At 50.9% G+C, this 21,638-nt stretch overlaps 1 protein-coding gene across 1 annotated transcript; it reads left to right on the forward strand.

Moving 5' to 3' along the window:
- Nucleotides 1–53: 53 nt before the first annotated feature.
- Nucleotides 54–4,385, forward strand: KLHDC7A (kelch domain containing 7A). The gene has a single exon (XM_061367807.1). The coding sequence runs from the start codon at nucleotides 1,618–1,620 to the stop codon at nucleotides 3,973–3,975; it is 2,358 nt and encodes a 785-aa protein (XP_061223791.1). The 5' UTR covers nucleotides 54–1,617; the 3' UTR covers nucleotides 3,976–4,385.
- The last annotated feature ends 17,253 nt before the right edge of the window (nucleotides 4,386–21,638 follow it).

A 21,638-nucleotide genomic window follows, 5' to 3' on the forward strand; every position in this document is an offset into this window, starting at 1 on the left:
TCCACCTAATGAGCATCCTCAACAAGTCTATCACTCCCATCCCCTTTGGCACCGTGCAAAGCCATGAGGTGAAATTCAGCATCTCAGCCATTGCAGGTGCTGGTGATGGTGGGAAATATGCCCCAAGGAGGTTCAGATGCTCCCCCCATCACAAAAGGCAGTGCCTGACCTCATGCAGTGGCTGGTGGAGATGAGCTGCTGCCCGGGAGGTGGCCTGGAGGCTGTGGACACCAGGTATGAGTTCATGAGCTCCTTAAAGACCATGCATAAAGACCCTAAAGACCCCCTATTAAAGACCCATTGCAAGACCTCCCACCACATATACCCATGATCCATGCAGCAGGGACCCACCACACCTACACCACATACAAGGAGTTGTTTTAGCATCACCTGGATTCATTTCTCTGGCAAATCCCACTGGATTAAGGCCAAGCTAGTGAGTCCCTTGCATACAAACAGGAGCAGCTGCCCACCCCCAGCTACATTTGGGCCTCGCAGGGCCTCATTGCTTTCTGCATCTCTCAGCATGTAAGACATTGCCCTCAGGGAAAAGGAAATTCATTCTATCCCTTCGAATTCAGCTCACTTGGCAGCAGTTACAGCAGGATGCCATTCCCAAGGCTCCCTCCTCTCTCTTTCCCCTGCTGCAAACCAAGCATTGGGACCTGGCTGCCCCAGGGACAATGGGGACAGTTCCCTGCGTCTTGGAAATTCAGAACAGGACCAGACACATCACTTACATCCTTCCAGCGGGAGAGAGAAGCAAATGTCTGGCACTCTCCGTGCCTCAGTTTCCCCACAGTGGCTCCAGTCCCTACAGACACCCCTCATGCAGCAGCACATCACTTCAAAATGACAACTCCCATCCCTCCCATCCCAGATTTCTTCCTGGTCCCAGCGCTTTCATTTACTTTCCTCAGTTCATCCCTCTCCCCATGCATATGGATGCAGGTCTCTAAATGTGGCAGCTACCAGCTGCAGTTTAACTCCTGCTTTGATTTCTTCTCCAGTGATGGATTTCCCCCCCCAGCCCCCCCAAAACCCCCAGGTCCTTTTCCACCAGCTCTTAATTCTCCTGCCACTTCCACACTGGCCTTGAAGAGACCCCAGAAGCTTTCAGGCTATTTCCTGTCACCCTTCATTAGCTAACATGCCGCAAACAAAGGCTACTGAATTAGTCACCCGCAGCTGCTGGGTGTCAGAGCAAAGGTCTACCCAGCACCGGGCTGCTGCTCCCCACCTGCATTCAGGGATGAGGGACCTTTCCCAGACAAAACGACTTATTTTCTCCTTTCATTGCATGTTTGCTTCTAAATAGCCAAAGAACCGAGCAGCAGCACCACCGGGCTGCTCACAGGGGATACATTTCCTCCCTTTGTGCTTCCCTTTGCTTCCGTCTGAGCCTGTTTACCAGCCTCATAAAGCCGGCTCTGTGCCACCAGCTCCGGGCTGCACCTTCTCCCCGGAGCCCAGCCCATCCCAAACATGCAAAGCTTGTCCAGGAGCCTCCTGCCAGCTTTGTCCGCTCAAAGTCACCTTGCCCCAAACCTTCAGCTCCACGCTCCGGGCTCGCTCGACAATCATTAATCGGCTTCTCCGCATTCCCGGCATGGAAAAATGCCCCAGCGGGTAACCCCGTCCTGGCATTTCGACATGCCGCTGGCCGGCAAGCTGGTCCTCTCCGCTCTGCTCCTCCTGGCGCTGGCATACAGGTTCTATAAGTCCCGTTTGATTGCCGGGGGTATCGCACAGGCCAATGAAGAGCACAGGGAAAATGCTGCCCGGGATGGGGATGGGGATGGAGATGGGGATGGGGATGGAGATGGGGAGGATGCGGTGGGACTGCGGCGGAGGAGGGTGTTTGGTGAGGAGGTGAGGAGGGGTGATGGGGATGCACAAGTGAGTGGCACTGGGACACTGAGCACGCCTTCCCAGTGGGATTGGAGTCTGCTGAAGGGTGAGGAGGAAGAGGAGGTGGTTTCTGAACTGGGGCTGACTGGCAAGAAAGTGGGGATGGGCAGGAGGGCGAGTGAGCTGGGAGGTGAGGCAGGAATTGAGCCTGGAAGTGATCTTGGAAGTGAAGTGGCAAAAAAAACAGGAAGTGAGACAGGAAACAAACTGGGAAGTGAGGTGGGGAAAGAGCCAGGAAGTGAGTCAGGAAGTGAGCTGGGAAGTGAGCTGAGCTGTTATGAGTCTGGGGATGCAGCTGAAACCCTGAGCAGCTCTGGGGAGAAGGACACGCTTGCTCCCAGCACAGGGCTCTCCCCTAGAACTGCTGCTGCTGATGACAGCCTTGTCCAAAGCATGGAGCAGGATTTGGCCAGCAGAGGCATGAGCCAGGAGGTTGAGGAGCATGGGGGGATGATCCAGACCCTCAGCGTCACCTCAGACCTGGCGCTAACGATGACAACGAGCAGCATAGGGTCGGACACCTCCTATTCTTTCTCCTCAGTTGCAAAGATCCAGGTAGAGGAGGGGTTCATCACCGAGCAGCAGGTGAAGGATGGGGCTGGGAAGCCAGTCCCTGGCCTAAAAGGCAAAGTCTATGACTACTATGCCCAGTCCATCTCCCAGTCGGTGTCGAAGAAGAGGTCTTCCCCCTACGTCACTCTGGGAATATCCCAGTGCCGCAGCTCGGAGCGAGTCAATGAAGAGATACAGCAGCCAGATCCAACTTTGGCAATGCGAGATCCCACCATCTCTTCCATAGCTCCGGCATCTACAGGGAGCTTGGAGCCCTCTCCTGAGCCACCGTCTCCTGGCCGCAAGAACAGCATCCTTCACATAGCGGAGAGCCCCCACCTGCAGCTGCCCATGGAGGGGTTTGGGGTCACAGCACCAGTTGACACACGGTCTGCAAGCCCCTGCCCAGGGCTGGTGGTCAGTGCTGACCAAATGCCGCCATCCACCCACCTGGACCTGGGGAACTGCTACGAGGTTCTGAGTGCAGCCAAGGCGCAGAAGCTCCACCACCTCCAGGAAGCTGCCTACAAGGTGATGAGCGACAACTACCTGCAGGTGCTGAGGACACCGTCCATCTACGGCCGTCTCAACGCCGGTGAGCGGGACCTCATCCTGCGGCGGAGGATGAAGGGCAAGATGCGCATGGTCGTGGCAGATGTCAGCCTGCAGGAGCCCGGCCTCCACACCAGCCGTCTCTGCTGCTATGATGAAGGAGGGGACTGCTGGCATCACCTCTGCCACATGCCACCAGAGGTGGTCTCCCAAGGGTGTGCTATGTGCAGCATGTTCAACTACCTCTTTGTGGTGGCTGGCTGCAAGGGCATGGGCCGGATGCAGAGACCTTCCAACCGTGTCTTCTGCTATGACCCCCTGACCAACATCTGGAGGGAGATCTGCCCCTTGAACCAAGCACGGCCGCACTGCAAGCTCGTGGCCTTGGATGGCCACCTCTATGCTATTGGTGGTGAATGTCTCTACACAGTAGAGCGTTATGACCCCCGGCAGGACAGCTGGACCTTCACCGCACCCCTTCCCCACGATACCTTTGCTGTGGCCCACACGGCCGCAGTGTGTGATGGGGAGATCTATGTGACAGGAGGTACCTTGCGCTATGTGCTGCTGCGATACACTGCCCGCTCGGACAGCTGGAGGGTCAGCCCGGCCAGCGGTGGCAAGAACAGGACAGCCGAGATGGTGAGCACCAATGGCTTCATCTACCGCTTTGACCTCCACCGTGGCACAGGCATTGGTGTCTACCGCTGCAGCGCCAAGGCCAAGCTATGGTATGAATGTGCCACCTACACCATGGCCAACCCCAGTGGCTTCCAGTGCGCTGTAGTGGGCAGCTTGGTTCACTGTGTTGGCCGGCACTTCCACATACGCTTCTTAGCTGACCATATCTCTCCACGCTTTGGGACCAAGGAACTGCAGCCCTTCCCGTCGCCCCACGGCAGCCTCCTCCCAGCCGTCCTGATGCTGCCAGAAGGAGGGATGCCACAAACACAGGTTTGAGGGATCCATGCAGCAGTGGTGGTGGCTTAGGCATGATACGATGGCGAAAGATGCTAAAAGAAGCCACCAGCCCACAAAGGACCATGTAGCATGGGACCAACTCTACCAGGGCAATGTTACCCACACAAACAACCCACCAGGCATTCTTCCAGGCCCTGTAAGCAAGCAGACAAACTGCCCTTGGATACTGCCAGTAAACCCAGCCTTGAAGACACAAAGAAGAACAAAGCTGGAGCTGGGTGGACTTGTTTGCTTAGAGGTATTTAAACATAGGTGTGCTTGCTTGGATGCAAATAAGCCACAGCTTGCTCCAGGCTCGCAGCTGTGCACTGCCTGGGGGGTTAATACTGACCTGGACACACAACACACAGGGGATTTTAGGGTGGAGGACTGTAGAGGGAGGTTTGATCACTAAGGATCACCATCACCATCACCATCAGCACTGAGCCACCACTGAGCCTTTAGGCTTGATTGTACACATCACTCCAGGCTGGAATCTGGGTTGCCCTGCTCCTACCAGTGCCTTGTTACCTGTTAGGTAGAATCACAGAAAGGTTTGTGTTGGGAGGGATCTTAAAGCTCCTCCAGCCCCAACCCCTGCCACAGGCAGGGACCCCTTCCACTGGAGCAGCTTGCTCCAAGCCCCTGTGTCCAACCTGGCCTTGAGCACTGCCAGGGATGGGGCAGCCACAGCTTCTCTGGGCACCCTGTGCCAGCGCCTCAGCACCCTCACAGGGAAGAGCTTCTGCCTTATCTCCAACATGAACTTCCCCTGTTTCAGTTTGAACCTATCACCCCTTGTCCTATCGCTACAGTCCCTGATGAAGAGCCCCTCTCCAGCATCCTTGCAGCCCCCTTCAGACACTGGAAGCTGCTCTGAGGTCTCCACGTAGCTTCTCTTCTCCAGGCACAGATTTATCTTCTCAGCACAGAATTATATATATATTTATATGTACGTGATGTAAATAGGCGCTATAGATTTATAGACAGCTGGTCTTAAATGAAATTAAAGTGAACATTGGGTAAAATTAACCACGGCTACTGTTGCGCATCACTTCAAACCGTAGCCAAGTCTAATGGGAACAAAGAGGCTGACGCATGTTTTACATAGCTAATTACTGCACGAACAACATCTCTGAGGAGGCAACCAAAAGCAAACCAAGGCCCTGGATGTGAGCAGCTGGTCTTTTATCCCCTTTTCCCTGGGTTTCACCAATGTCACTCTGCTGTCTCCATGTCCTGCCAAAAGCCTACTTCAGGTAATTGCATTTTCTTCCCCTCAAAAGGTTTGTCATCCATCATCTTTCAGCCCCAGACAGGTAAAACCACCTCCCAGATGGATAAAACCCTCCTGAACCTGCTTCCTTGGTGGCAATGGTTCATGAGCATGAAGCCATGGATGCGCTTGAAGCTCCTGGAGATAAGAGATGGTGCTGGAGCAGCCCATGGTATCACCATTTACACCCTGCCGCTCACAGTGATTTAGGAGAGCTTCGGTTAATGTTCTTGTATAGTGCTCCCAAGAGCATTACTTCTCTCATTGCTGTGTGAAGGCCTCCTGTTTCCGCCTTTTGGGTTTCCTATGGAGGTCAGTGGCATCCACCCATATCAGGAAAGCTTGGGGGGCTGTGCTAATGAACCCAGCCTCTAAGGTTTGCTCAGTAGCTGTAGCATGTGGGTGTTGCAGCCTCTCCCTGTGCTTCAAACTGCCACGGTCCAGCCTCTTTCACCCACTTCTTCCTACCCCAGGAGGACCACCCCACCTCAGATGTCCTAGGGACGCAGCCTCCTGTATCTCAGCATCTCTCTCTGCTGGCGTGTTTGGGCTGGTAAACCTTATAAGTCAAAAACCTCTTCACTATTACCTCCCTGTTATTTAGCTACCTCCACAGGCAGCAGTCAGAGCAGCAAACTCAACAAGATGGGTTCACACATACTCCAAAACATTTCTACTTCTCCCCCAGCAAAACCCAAGTCATGGCTCCTTCAGCAGAGCAGTCCAGCCCCTTTGCAACCTGCAAAAGCCTCGTGTCCCCATCAGCATCCTGGCTCCATGTCCTTCAACATCCTTGCCACAGTAGGCTGGGTGCTAGGGAGCAGAGGACATGTTGGCTGGATGGGAGCTGGGCAGTTGGAGCCCTTCCAGGTGACAGCTCTTATTTCCATCCCCAGAAAAGCCTTCCTGGGATCCTGCCCTTCTCGCCATGCCTCTTAGCTTCCGCTTAATATTTCACCTCTCCTTTAACTCCTTACTGCCAGGCTGCGACCTCAAAACCCAGCAGCTTTTCCTCATTCCCCAGTGTGACAGTGAGCAATGAGCGATAATGGGCCATGGGCAGCTCTCCCCCTGCTCCTGCACTCTCCAATATTACCATGATTCTCCTGGGGAGGCATTTAACAGATTAAAAGCACTGGGGACATCCAGTGCTGGGGCACTGCTTGTTCTGCAGGGAAGGACAAGCAGGTTTGGAGCAACAGCATGCAGGGATCCCGTGACTGATGGTGAAATGACTTTTGGCTGCGGTTGAGGGAAAGCAAAGGGCAAAGGACAAATGCAAACCGATCCTCAGACCTGGATGACTGGGGTTTGCCCCCAGATACCAGCATAGTGTCACCAAATACCGGCTCCTGCCACCATGCCAGATGCTGGCCATTGATTTCCAGTTCTGCCAGACCCCCAGCTCTGTGTTTCTGATGAGCAGCAGCTTTAAACCACAGGCTTGCAGCTCTCAGGAGAACCATAAGACCATCGAGCAGCTTCAGTGCAGCTTGTGATCTTCAGGATATTATTTATTTACTCTGATTGGGCTGGTGAAGCTGCCAGGATTTACAGGGAAAAGGGATGGGAAACACGTGGTGCATCCTAATAAAGCTCCACCGCCTGCCCCATGGAGCTACAAACCACCCCGAGCAAGTTCAATTAATGAGTACTTAGAGGTCACAATAAGCTCAAAAAGGCTGGGGGTTGAGCTCCTGCTCTTGGCAGCTTCTTTTCTTGCTGCAAGACCAGCCACTGAAAGCCAAGACCCTCACTGGGTCAGGGACCATCAGGATTAGATGCTGAAAGAGAGCACAGCGACCACCAGGCTCATGAGAGACGGGAAAACCCATTTCCCCATCCACCAGCAATTCATCCATCCCTATAACTCCCTCAAGGATACTCTCTACAGCACAGAGCTCCTTCATCACCAGCGCCTGGACCCATTGCTGCCCTCTGAGCCCCCCACTCTGGTTCATCTCCCAGAAGAAGGCTGCAAGCACTAAACTGTGCTGCTTTGCAGCCACATAGAACCTTTACACTGCCTTCTACTAATCAGGAAGACCCATTATCTCCCCTCCCATGTATATTTAGGCAATTACATAGTTTAATGTACATTGATTCTGATTCTTCATTTTGACATTTCTGATGATGAGAAGAAACCAGGGAGTGACGCAGTTCTTATTTGCTCAGTGCTCTTTTTCCCCTTTGCAACGTGCCAGGCTGGATGCGAATGGAAATTGGAAGTCAATTAAAGAAGTGCAAAAGCAGCATTTTAAACCCTTTTTTTTATTAGTTCAACACGGTTTCCTCCAATGTATCAGCTACAGCAGGGTGGGAAAGGAAAAAACCTCAACCAGAAAAAGCGAGCTTCTCCAGACATGTTTTGCATTTAAAGCCAACGTGATACATGAAAGAAATATTAAACGTAGTGAACTGACAAATTAAGTCTCTTGTTCCTGACAAACAGGAGCAAACTCGTGGTGGTGGTTGAGGATCCAAGGGGGAATTTCAAGCCAGGGGGAAGGGAAAGACCCATCAGAGCATCTCTAGGTGCCAGGAAGGGAGGTAGCATCGCTCAGCCCCTGGCCATGGTTTCTCCTAGACTCTCTGGAGTGTTGCCTACAGCACTATCTGCACTGCTATGGGTTGTGGTGCCATTGGGAAAGCCTGCATGAGAGTTTTAAAGCCAAGGAGAGGTGCCTTGTCCTCTCCCATGTGTTTCTTCACCCCTCCTGCACCTAATCCCAGCTGACCACCAGCATGGACCACCAGCAGATCCTGGAGGCACCAATCCCAACCAAGCTGACCACTAGCAACCCTTCAGTAGAGCAGGTCCTGGAGGCACCAGCCTCAGCCTCTCTCTGCTCTGATACACAACCAGTTGTGTAAACAGGGAGCTGCACCCAAGCTGCAGAACCTACAAGCAGATGCTAATGAACCAGAGCTCAACACAACCCCATCACTTCTAAGCCCCAGCCGTGCTTGTCCGGTGCCAAAGGGACATTTCCTGGCAGCATCCACAAGGCACCACTCTGGGAATGTCCGCCAGCTCCTTGCGAGCACGGAGAGGTCAGCGCTAATGAAAGATGCTATCGCAGAGCCGGCGTCTGGCCAGACAAATGTAATTAGCGGTATTTGCAGAAGACAAACCTTGGCGGGGACAGGGAGGGAGGGAGCACATCCCCTTGTGATCATTTTGGGGAGAAAACACGGCCATTTGGAGGCCTTCCAAGGCAGAACAACAGCCTCGCCAACGACTCTTTAATTAAAACGCGGGCGGCATTCGAAGGGAGAAGGGCTGCGTGTGAATAAGCGCGGTGATAAAATATGCATCGACTCCAGCAGAAGTTCTCCCTCCCCGGCACAAGCTTTTGCTTCAACTGTTGATGGGGTTTTGATTCACAAGCTCCAGTGAGGAAGGAACATTTGCCAGCCACTATTTCAACCCCGGCGGGTTATAGCCACGCTGTAGTTTAGGATGTGTCGTAAACACAGATCAGAAACGCTATAGAAGGAGGGGAAAAAAGCCAAACCATGCTCCTGGCTGGAGTTTAACATCCTGAGAGCTCAGGCCAAAGGCAATTCTCTGTTACTGGAATAAAATCAATAAAGCTCATTTTTATTTACAGAAGAGCCAAAGAGGGGAGAAGGAAAAACTCCTCAAGCTGTAGGAAGGGGATAGGGGTGTTTATGGGTTTCAGTTGGGTTTCACCCACAAGGCACTGGGCAGTGATTTCAAGGTGAAAAGCAGCAGTTGGGCTCTTCTCAGCTGCCTTTCATGGACCTTACTAAAAACAACCCCAGGTCCTTTAGAGGTTCCAACCCTGGGGTGAAAACCTGCACCCTAAGACAAGCTGGGGAGATGTTCTCTCTCAAGAAGCTACCAAATAAAACCACATTTATTACTATATCAGCTAGTTTGGTTCATCACTCTCCTACAACATGCTCTGGGCATGGAGAAGGGTTGAGCATGCAGTTTGCGGACAAGGGATTCCATGCAGGGTCACTGCCCCAAAGTCACCAAAATTCCCACCAGGGTAAATAACCCTTTAGCTCATCACTGGTTTCCAAAGGGGAGGGTTTGGGCTGAGGCTCAAGTTGCTTCAAGTCAACATCATTTGTTCAGTTCACACCTCCCAGAAATCACCTTTTTGCCAAGCTTGAAGGCGCCCAGACTGGCCACAGCCGATAACGGGCTTAGGGTTGATGCCAAGAGCCAGCAAGGCTCTAGAAAGGGTTTGGGGAGGAGGGACACCAGCTCCATCCCAGCCATCCTATGGAAAACCCAAGCCTGCAGCAGCTCAGCCGAGTCCTGTATTTCCCTTCCCCAACAGGGACCTCTTCTCCTCCAGTACCTTCCCAAGAGAGGAAGAGGAGGTGGGGGGCGATTGCATTTATCACGATACTCATGGACGCACAATAACTACCAAGAAAGCAGCTGGAAAGCCAATAAAAGAGAAAAATAATATAGTAAAGAATCAGTGGAAATGCTTCCACATTGGGAAGGAGCCGAGTAACTGGATGCTGCCCAGAACAACATCCAGGCAGCTTGAGAGCTTTTAGCCATCGGAGGTGGAGGCAGGAGGGCTTCAGCTCAGCTGCATTGTAGTAGCAAGGGGGTTAATTTGCTGCTGTGATGGATTTGCAGTGCCTGAGGTCGATAAACAGGGCAGTAATTATGTTGCATTTCTCTGATGGCTGCAGATCCTTAATAAAAATCAACACAATAGTTCACTAAATCTCAGCGACACGCAAATTCCATCCATCATTTCGCTCCCAGCTGAAGCCTCCCAGCTCTGCTGCTCTGGGGATTGTTTGATGTTTAAACCTGCCATAAAAAGGTTTACATCAGTTTCATACCACCGCCACCCCTTCGGTTCCAGTGGGAGGCATCCAGGTTTATGCCTCCCTACCTAAAAGCAAGATGAAATACCAGCAAAAGAGTTTTTAACAGCATGCAGCAGAGAAACAGGCAAAATATTCACAGGGAGCATTAAAAACATGAGGCTGGGAACAGCTTTACACTTGGTTTGGTGACAATAAATCCTCTTTTCTTTCTTTTGCCTCTCCAAAACTGAAGAAACTTCACCAAAACATCATTTCCATGGGGAGCATCCTAGAGGATTTATTACACATGGATTTCCCTCCAGACATCTCACCAGGATGGAGGATGCTTTGAGTGACCGATGCCAACACAACCCCTTCCATCCCTGCTATTGTGGTACCCTGTACTTCTTGCACTGCTTCACATTGATGGGGATGCAAGACTCTGGCATTCCCATCAGCGATCTGGCTCACCCGTTGCTCCCTCCCAGTCTGGAAATGTCACATCTGCACCACAAACCCATTAAATAGCACTTCTTCATAAAAATAATTCCATCAGCATGGAAGGGAAGCACACATGGATTCACAGGCACCCAAAGAACCGGACCACTGCTGCCAGCTTCATCTAGAAACCAGATTCCTACAGATAAGAGTCACATTTAAAGGAAATTGACTCCAAGCTGCTGCAGGTTGTAATAATCTTCTGTGGGCTTCAAAACCTGGGCTTGTTTGGATTGGGAATGGTGCATCTGCATCCTTTGCCTTGGAAAATGATGCCCTATAGACACAATCACCAGCCCTAGGCAAGCATCCTGCCTGTTGTGCCCAGGAAGATGCAGTTTTCCTAGCACTGGCAACATCACTGGTACCCAGACCATCACCCTTGCTTATCCATTACTACCCTCCTCACCCATGCAGGATGCAATCCCACTGCTTCCCTGCAGGAGCAAGGGAGATCGAGCTGGGTGGTTGGATACCCAAGTCCCACTCCCCACATCAGCTTTAACCCCTCAGTTTGCATGCCCAGCCTGGGGCTCCCAGCCTGACATCCAGCTGAGGCGAGGATACGGCCGTGCTGACACCAGATGTGCTGCAAAGAGATCTCCTGGGTTGCTACGCAGCTGCTCTCCCCCCTTTTCTTTGCAGACAGATAAACAGAGATGAAGCCATATCAACCATTTGCACAAAGAAAAGCATCTGCACCAAGCCAAGCATCCGAATTATTTATTTCTGCACGATAGGCCTATTGGAGAGCTTTTTATTTGTAATTAAAATGCAGCCATCACAAGTATTTTGTTTCCTAATTGTTTTCTTTTCTCCCAATCCCTTCCTTGTTTGGGATGATAGATGAGGGCTGAAGCAGCCAGTTGGAATGGCTGGGAATAGCTCCTATAATAAACCCAACCCTTAATAAAAGAGAATCAGGTCTTGCTGCTGCAGGGCTGTACTTTCTGACTTTCTTCTTTGTTGGGTTTTTTTCCCATTCCCCAGCCTGTAAACAAGAGCTCATTAGGGCAGGGTGCCTCATTAGCAAAGGCCTGTCTGCCTTGATGTTTCCATCAGCTACACAAGGGCACCAGGCTCTTTAAGCCAGTCTATCATCATCACCAAGCACTGCAAATACCTTAATCCGCATCAGGCAAGAAACGCAGCTCTCTGGAGTATTGGGTTTAAGGATAATAAACAGGAATAAAGTGGGAATGGCTCCTTAACGGCCCAATTCCCTGCAACCCAAGGTGTGTGCGACCATCCCAAGTCCTTTGAGCTACCAGGCATCTGATTCCCTATGGAGCAGTGGAAGTTTTCCCCTTTCCCCACCTTTTTCCCAGAGCATCCATGATGGAAAAAGGGTCAGTGAGCACAACATGGCACGCTGCAGCACCCAGCTGCTTGCACGGGTCATTTGGATGGGTAAAGAATAGCAGCAGATGGGCAATTCCCAGCCAGGATGGGTAGGGAGAAACCTGCAGCAGCTTCAATAAACACAAGATCTGGGCCAAGGTTTGGGGGAAGCATATGCAGGGAGAGGAGATAGGGGATGATTCAGGGTGAGCCAGAAACAGCCCCTGAGATGTAGGAGAGTGATGGATACAAGGCTTGGCATTTCAGGAGCCCCAAAAGATGGAGACTCTGACTTGGTGCAAGTAAATAGGAGCTGGAAATCTCATCTCATCCCTTGGGGGCTCATGGACTGCTCCCTAATCCCTTGCCTGCTGGGTTGGGGGAGCTGCTATGACTTCCAAAAGAGCAATACCAGGAACTGCCTGTGCTCCCTAGGTGGTTGATCCCACTCAGATCAACCTCCCTTTTCCTGCAGGGAGCAGTGGGATTGCATCCTTCATGGGTAAGGATAGTAGTAATGGATAAGCAGGGTGATGAGCTGGGTACCAGTGATGCTCCTGTGCTGGGAAAGCTGCATCCTCCTGCCCCTAGGTGTCAAAATTGGTCACAACAGACAGGCTGCTTGCTTAGGGCTGGTGCTTGTATCTGCAGGGCTTCATTTTCCTGAGGCAGAGGATGCAGACACACCATTCCCAAAGTTCCTGCTGGACTAAGAGAAGTTAATGTTTGCTGGGACAGAGCTGTAGGAAGGGGCCCTCACAGTCACCAGCGGCACAAGCATCACCAGCCCTGTCCGAACACATTAGGCACTTTGCCCCTTACATGGCAGCAAGGCACACTCAGAGCCACCTCAGCATTCCAGTCACTTCTGCTTTACAGCCTCTTTGCCATTTTGCTTTCTCGGCACCAACCCTTCCGCTTTGTTTTTCCTTGCTCTGCTGCATGGAAGGTGCAAAGTTGCCTCTTGGGGAGCGTCAGCAGAACCAAAACCCAAGGAGCGGAAGAAAAGCTGAGCTGGCTCCAGGTTAACCTGAAGAGTTTTGCAGGGGAAGGATGCGGCTTTGTATCCCCATTGCTCAGGATAATGGGTCAGGATGGATGCTCAGAGGGGTATCAGGGTACCCAGCTACTGCTGCATCCCTTAGGGTGACCCCTTTCATACATTTCTGTCTCCATCCCTAAGTACCCAACCTAGTGGCTTGCAGCCTTGAAGGGTCATTATCCTTCTTTGCAAATAAGACACTGGAATCACAGAGGTAAAATGAATGGATGAGATGTATCCAAAAGCATTACACCTGAATGTGAAGAAGGTAAAAACTTCCATCTCCATCCTGACATCCAACATGGGGATCTACCAAGTGCTGGAAGAGCTCTACAGGGGAAACTGGACCTGGGCAAAGCTGCCTCTGGCTGTTTCTTTCACCATCAACGCACTGTGGAATGGCCCTGCCTCTGAATGGTCAGGTCTGGAGATAATTACTCATTTCTTGTTTTCAGATGTGACCTTCAGGGTTTTGCTTTGGCAAAAAGAAGGAAAACTCCTTCTGTGCTGCTGACAGCACTCACACATGTCCCCAGAGCAAGGATGGATGCCATAGCAGGAGGATGCTTGCTCCAAATCGGCCTCCAGCCCCATGTGAAGGGCCCAGACTGAGCTTTGCCAAACACCCATCAGGGACAGGAGGAAGATGTGGAGCAACAAATCCCAGCTCTGGTTCATCAGCAGAGGCTGCAAACACCTGATCTGCACCTTCCCCAGGGGCACCATCCGTTCGTCCACACCCCCCATCCCTGTCATCTGCTGCAGCCTCCTGCTCTCAGCACACTTCACTGGTTAATGACTAATGAGCAACTGGTTTGTGTCACTTCCCTGCCCTCGCCAGACAGCGCTGGTGCGAAGGTCTGGCGTGGTCCAAGCCATCTGTTCGGGCCGTGAACTCCGCACCACCACCTCCCATCACTGCAGGGGAGGAGGAGCTACCTTCGTGCTCAACCCCTCTGTGCTGCAGGAGGACAGACAGGCTGCAGACAGATGGGAGATGTCTCCCTCCCGGCCCTTCACCTCTCCAGCTGCTGGATGCTTCAGTGATGGAGATTTGCATCCTAAAGCTTTGGAAGCTTTACTGGAGCTTGGCAGAGGGAGCGGCACTGGCTGGGGCAGGCAGCTCCGTGAGAATACGATCCTTCCTGGGCAGCTGAGGATTCCTCCAGTGTTGGTAATTAACAGCACCAGTGTCGATACTGGAAGGCAGTGGCATTTTGAAAGCCATACACTGGGTGATTTGGCCGAATATAAGCCAGCAGCTGAGCATCCTTATTACTAATCTACCCCACATCACCTCTGCTAGTAATAGACATCTTCACCCATCACTGAATGATCTCCTTGCAGGGCCGAAGGGATGTGGAAGATCCACAGGGGTAGCTGATAGTCTTCACCATCCTAACAAGGACCGATGTGGTCCTCAAGGCCACTGCCACGGTGGTTGGTACAGGCGATGCTCTGAGTGATGGTGGTGTGGAGCGGAGTGCTCTGTGGTCCTCCCTTCTCCAGGGTCCTTGCCCGGGCATCCGCTGCCTGCTCCCCTCGCAATCCTTGGGCTGTGCTGACCCCTCCTGGGCTGCAGCCTGCACAAGCAGCCGCCTCTCCTTCCTTACCACTATTAGAAATCGGAGAATGAATCCCAACCTGCTTCCCTTCTATCCTGAATGCATCTGGGGGCTGCTTCGGGCCAAAGCACACACGCACTGCCCAGCCTCGATGCTCCTAACCTGCTGCCGCATCCCAGGGATAGCTGAAGAGCCTTTTGCCCACCAAAAGACATTGGGAAGACCATGGAACAGGTGAGACGTTCAACTGTTTTCCTAACTCTCCCTTCCCAAAGTGATAATATGAGGATAAATAGAACAGCATCTACTGATATCAACCCTGGATCACATCCTGCAGAAACCACCCTCAGGTGCTGCATACTCCTGGAAGAGCATCAGTTTAAGGGGGACTGTGGCCTCAACAGCATGAAGCAGAAGGATGCTACAAGGATGCAGACATTAGCAGGCAGTTTCCAGCTCCCAAGACCCCCTATCAGTGACTCTCTCTTCGCAGTCATCACCCTCAGTGAGATAATGAACTCCTGAGCACAGCACTAAAGCGACAGCTCTAACAGCTTCTGCTCGAGCAATCATTAAAAGCAAGTACCGGACTTCAGAGATCAGTGGCAGAGGAAGTCTAAATCCATACCTGCAGCCTCACTGCACTCACCAGTGAACTGCTGCTTCCAGAGATAATGGAGCATCAGCTGGATGCTCAGCAGCCACATGGAGAGCACTTACGGGCAAGTGTCAACTGAGGGTGGACCTCTTGCACATAGCACAGGGAAGCCCCAACCCCCAGGTTGCTCCTCATGGGTACCACAACCCCCTTCTCAACCATAGAGACCCTTATAACACAGTTGCTTTGATTCCTTCTTTCCAGCCCTCTTTCCCCATCAATGCCCTTGCAATGCCCTCATCTCCCTCTCCCACAGCTGATATGAAGGATGGCAAAACCTTTCTATTCCTTGGATGTGCATAAAACAATAAAGACAAAAAGCTGGTGGGAAACAGCGTTTTGAGGGTTATAAGAGGGACAACCACCACTCCGCTTAAGTTGCAATAAAGTGTTGCAGTAGTGGGGATTTATGGCCCATAAAAAGCACAAAGCACTGATGGGAGATGTCTTCAGCAGTTTATAAACACATAAACCCCTTCCGTCCCCTTCCACACATCAGTGCTTCTCCTTGGTGAAAAATTAATGTGCCTTATGTGCTTGTGAAAGCCCACCAAAGCTTGCTGGACAGTCTGGAAGGCAGCAGAGGCCCTTATGGGCTCATGCAAAGCCCAACAAAGCCTTCAGGGTGTTCTGGAAGAGGAGATGCCTGAAAATCCAAGAGCAAACTGAGCAGATCCCTGTGTTTCTGCAGGGATGTGGGGTGGTGCAGAACCACACAGCCTGGGGAGTACCCTCAGAGTACCATCCTGCAGGGCACATTGGGAAGAATGAAGCCACAAGTACCCTTTCCAGGGAGAAAACAGATATCAGCATTGGTTCACTACATGCAGAAGTGCCCAAGATCCTGTCCCCACTGAACACAGCTCCTAGATAAGCTACCATGGTCAAGGTATCTTTCAACCAAGTTCCAGGTGCTTTTGTACCACTCGGCCATGGAGCTTTCAGAGACAAGGCTGGAAGACATGGAATGATGCTCTTTTCCTCCCTCAAGGGAAGCAGGCTTTATAAAGAGGGCATTCAACTGGATAAACCCATGCCATCTCAGTCAGGAGATCTCCTGCAGATGCCCGGGACCCTAAAGCAGAGCAGGGGGACCCTCATAACCTGCATCTTGCCCCAGATGCTTCCAAAGACCTTTTCACTGTCAGATTCGTTTACATTATTCAGGATTAATAAGAGGATCTTCCCCAAGGCATTAAAAATAGGGAGAGGAGGAAAGGAGAAATATCAGACAGCCCAAGAACAAGCATGAAAAGAGGTTTTAAGGTTTGCCAGGACCACTAAGTCATGGACCATGTTTCTTGTTGCAGCAGTGAGAGCTGATCTCAGCATCTTCTTCCAAGCTGTTTTTCTATCACTAACGATGGCAAAGTGCAGCATCAGGTGAAGATTTCTGTCTGCCTGGGTAAGTATTTGATGGAGTGGAGAAGTTCCGACACTGCTTTGCCCCAGCCCTCCCATGCACACAATAAAGATGCTAAATTGCAACAGCCATAAACTGAGCCATGTGCTGGATGCACTCGGAGACAGTGCTGGAGGGGAGGGAACATCCAGGCACCCAATGTAGCTCAGGATGTCCCCGACATACACCATTCTGAGCATCCTCACGCTGCAGCCCAGCTGCCGGCAGAGTGTTCTTGCCATCTAGTGGCTCCTCGCTTGAGTGCAAACACAAAGTGGGATGGGTTGTTCCCCTCTCCATCCACTATTTCCACCTTTAAGCAGCATGAGGCCAGAGGATACACGACATCAGTTTTGCTCTTCATCTGTATTTTAGTCACCAAATTACTTCTGCATGCATATTATATGAACAACCCGACTATGTGATAAGGAAGTGTAACTCTGAAGTGCCAAAGACTCTCCTGACTCAGTCTGTGTCTGCTCGTGTGTCTAAGAAACCCTGGCATCTTACCAAGGGTGGGATGTTTTCAAGGTCTACCCAGAGAAGCTGTGGCTGCCCCATCCCTGGCAGTGCTCAAGGCCAGGTTGGACACAGGGGCTTGGAGCAAGCTGCTCCAGTGGAAGGGGTCCCTGCCCGTGGCAGGGGTTGGAGCTGGATGGGATTTAAGATCCCTTCCAATCCTAACCAGTCTGATGCTCTGATTTCCTCCTACTTTACTTGCAGCTTCGACCCTTCAGAGCTTTTCTTCTTTCACTCCTGCCACAGTCGGTGTTTTCCTGAGGTTTATCACTGCTGCAGCAAAGGATCACGTGTTTCTGCAGGAAAAACTTGGAGTGCAGAAGGACACCCTTGAGGCTCAGCTTGGGCCATAAAACCGCATTGCCAGAAATCAGGCAAGCCACACAGTCATTTGTGTGCCCATCACAGCTCCCAAAGCCTTGGTCACACCAAGACCCTTACTCTGTCTTCCACTCTACAATAGATGACCCCCATTTCTTAATGCTATTCATCCGAGATACAAAGAAAAGGGCAGAGGAGAGCTGCAAAAAACAACCCCAACCTATGATTTCAGTGGGTTTTGACCAATTTATGGTCTGACCCCTGGCTCTAGAAGAGTTAAGACTGATTCAGAGGACCCATGCACAGTGTGTTGTGATTTCATCCCTCCCCAGAGCCCCGTTCAAGCCAGAAGTTGTCAGCAAGAAGCCTTCACAGCATCCTAATAAGCCTTTTCACAGGCAGTGACTTGCCTTAGTCTGCCATCATGTAGCCTGTGCTGAAAAATCAAATCACTGTTTGACAAGGCTCAGTGCTTACTCAGTGGCGTATTCTTCCTATCAACCCACTCAAACCCATGGTTAGGAACAAGATAACACTTGCTGCTGCTAAGTGAGCATGCAGGAGTACTCCTCCTCCTTGGTGTGATATATCTCATTGCTAATTTTTCTCCCTATTTTCATTTTTAAGCAGCCAGAAAGCAGTTAACCCCCTATATCCATCTTCCAAAGCTGTCTTATGGGGGGAAACCTGAATTTTGCCATAGATAGTCTCTAGAAGGAAAACAAGCACTAAAACACACACAAGGAATGAGAAGCTTGGAGAAAAATGCAGCTTAGCAAATTGATGAGGCACAGCTAGATAGAGGAGAATCAAAGACCACCTCTGTGCAACATGAAAGGAGAGATGGTATCGCCTGGGATAGTTGGGACAAGGGGGAAATCACACAATAGGATGTTGGGGAAGGCAAGTGGGGGGGAGAAGCTCCAGCCAATCTTGTCTGGAAGTTTCTAAAGGCCATCTCTGCCCACATCCTTCCTACTTTCCAGGGCTAGGAATTGACCCAACTAAAGGAATCAGTCATCTTGAAAGCCACGGTCACATTGGGAGCTCTTTCTGGTTTGATGGGAATCTCCAGTGGAAATCAAGCCTCCGGCACAGCAGCAGGTCAGGGCAAGTCCATGGCATTTTGTGACATTCCTCTGTGGTTTCCCAGTGAAGAGGAGGTCACTGTGGGAACAGAAGCAAAAGACTCTCCAGGAAAGCCTGGGAAAGAGAGCTCAGATAAGCTGCTTGAGATGGACTGCCCTAGCCAAGGCCAGGTAGACATGTTGACCCCAGCTAGGATGCAGTGGTGGAAAGAGCATCTTGTTCTGCTCCAGCAAGACAGGAGGAAAGTGACTGTAGCCTAAAGAGAGATGCTCTTATAAGTGTCTATGTAAGACTTCACTCCTGATTCCAAGAGAAACCCTGAAGGCAATAGCTCTTCTCACCACTGCAATGAAGTGGTTTTAAATCAAGCCTATGGAGGAAGTTTAGGTCAGCTCAGGTTTCCTTTAAGACAAGGGCACACAGATGGGGAAGAGAGCAATGGAGACAATTATTGCATCTTCTGCCTTCATCCTGACTTGCTGTGACACAAGAGCTCAAGCAGGATGGTACAAAGTGCTGTTTGCTCTTCCTGAGGGCACACACCAACCTAGTGTAGGGGTACATTTGCACCGAGGTGCCTGAACACAAGCTTTAGGAACCAAGCCAATGCTTTTGAAAGCAAAGAAATCCCCTCCCTTAGGTCAGATCATTCAGGGGTACATGGTCACACAACTGTTGTGCTGTTCCTGAGCTCAACAGACTGGGTACCTTGAGGGGGGCACCTCATCTTGTTCCAATAGCCCTCTGTAGTGTCCCACCTACCCTTTGACTACCAGGCTCCAAACCATTGTGTGAGCAACTCCAGTGCAGATCCAGTCTCCCAGACCTCTAAACCCTTCTACCCCACAGTAGGTCTTAAGCCAACATCTATCTTTATCACCAACCCAAGACTTTTAAGAGGGAAGCTGCTCTTCCAGAGGATTATTGAGACCCAAGCTGACATCCATGAAGTCTTGAGGTGAGCATCTTCTCCTGTAGCATCAACTGCAAGCCCCCAGCGGTGACAGGACCCATCTGGAGAATACAGTCAGATACGGCCCAGCACTGCTTATATATAGGATGTATTTCAGGAGGATCCAAAACATCTATTTATAGGCTTCTAACACTGGCATCTGAGATAGCTCTGAGCACGTCACATCCTCCCCCAGAGAGGATGCTTGCCTCCTGGTGTGCCTTTAATGTGACATTGTTTGAAGAGATGAAAAAGCCCGTTACAAGCTGGGAAAGTGATGCAGGCAGTGTTATAGTAACTAAGCTACATATTCCAAAGGAGGAGTTGCATCCATATGGAAACCAGCAGCTGCATGGCCTCACCATTCCTGCCTGCAGGAAGAACTCGCTTGGAGCACATCTTATCCAGCTAGTTCTTGAGTGATCCATCAGTGTCCCTGTTTGACTTCCACTTTCTTTACTGATGTCTTCCTCCAAGGAGAGGTACCCACAAGGGAGCTACAGCAGCAAAGCACTTATTTAAAGGCCAGGGTTTACCTGCATGAGCTTTTCCCCACCCTTTTCCCTATAAAGCAGTTCAACTCTGCTGTTAACCAAAGGAAAGGTTCCCCTGTACAAGGATGATTGTACCCTCTATCGTTGAGCACCATTAGGAAGGACAAAGCTCCTGCCCATAAACACAATTGGCAGCTTCTTCCCTTGGCATTTATCACTAACCAAGTGAAAGCACAACTCAAGCAAGGGTGGCAGCACATGGCAATGGAAAGGCCAGGGAGCTGTTGAAGAGCAGTTCTCCAGGCTTGTGGTGGTGGCACAGGAGCAAAACCAGGAGGATCTGGCACCCTCAGCCCATGGCATAAACCTGCCTGGCTCCAGTTCACATATGAGTGTTCTGCTTCAAGCACAGCCGTGATTTACAGCCTCAGTTCCTCCTCCCTGCAACCACTGATCTCCAGCTGTACATACAGCAGCATGCTGGGATCAAGAGCCTCACATAGGTACCCAGGAGGCAGGGGCATCTCATAGTCTCCAACTGAACTGAAGGAATAGAGACATCTTCCTCTGGTTTTTGCCCTTTTTACAGCAAAAATTATCTTATTGCCTGGATATGAACCTGAAGCAATGCACCAAGTGACCTGGCCCTGGGGAAGGGGTCAGAAATAGGATAGAAAGCTCTAATGCTCTGAGAAGTACGGGGGGGTTAGAATTGGATGATCTCAAAGTCCTTTCCAACCCAAACTGTTCTATGACTCTATATAGAAAAAATTATTTCTGCTTATTTAGGTGGACCCAAGATGGACTTTACTGACCGGTGCTGGGCTGAGGAAAGGAGCCGAGAGCAGAAGGAAAAAGCAGAGATTCCAGCACCCATCTGGAATCATAAATCACAAAACGAGGTTTCATGGAGCCACAAAACCACTCAGAGACATGCTGGAATCACAGGGGTTTAACCCAGCTGTCCACAAACAGTGTTTTCTCTTCAAGGAAAGGGATTTGCTTAAAACCACACAGGCAGGGAGGGGAGCTTCACCCCTTCTGCCCATGCCCCAAGCGCCTGCCAGACACGGCCTCTGTTATCCCTCTCTGCCCCATCATGTGCATCCCTATGCACGTGTCAGTCTAACAGCCCAAAGGCCCCTGTGTTCATGGGGGTTTTAATACTGTACCATTTAATCTAATGACCAGAAGCTTTCTAATTTATCTTACCCGTTTAAGGCATCCCCCCTGCTGACCCAAACTCATTTCATGTCAGTCCAAAGGCCTCCATGCAGACAAGGGCTCCCTGTGAAAAGCCAGCTTTGATGGTGTCCCTGACATCTTTCTATCATGTGTCAGCAGCATCCACCGTGACCAAGGCACTACAATAACAAGCCTATCCAGTGCAGAGGTTGGGTCACATGCATGGCTGCAGGGAGAGGAGATGAAGAGCAAAGTCATTATATATATCTTCAGATCATTAATTACTCCTCTTCCTTACCCTGATGTATATGCAAGCTCTATTTAGCCAAGCCAGACACCACACCAGAGGCTACACACAAAACAAAACCTGGGTCAGGGCAACTTTTTATAGCCTTGAGTAATGAGTGGGGGGACAACCTTTCCCTGTGGAGCCATTCCTCATCATCACATGGCATCCCCTCATGACATGCACCATCTATAACCCAGTCCCTGGCACGAAGCTTTTATCA

The sequence above is a fragment of the Neopsephotus bourkii genome, unplaced genomic scaffold, assembly GCF_033783945.1.
Source record: "Neopsephotus bourkii isolate Nb327-2 ecotype Australia unplaced genomic scaffold, CSIRO-AGI_Nbou_v1 NB_1399, whole genome shotgun sequence".
In the NCBI taxonomy this organism is placed as follows: domain Eukaryota; kingdom Metazoa; phylum Chordata; class Aves; order Psittaciformes; family Psittacidae; genus Neopsephotus; species Neopsephotus bourkii.

Bases quoted from the DNA above. Each gene is read 5' to 3' on its own strand.
- KLHDC7A (XM_061367807.1), top strand. From the start codon at position 1,618: ATGCCCCAGCGGGTAACCCCGTCCTGGCATTTCGACATGCCGCTGGCC.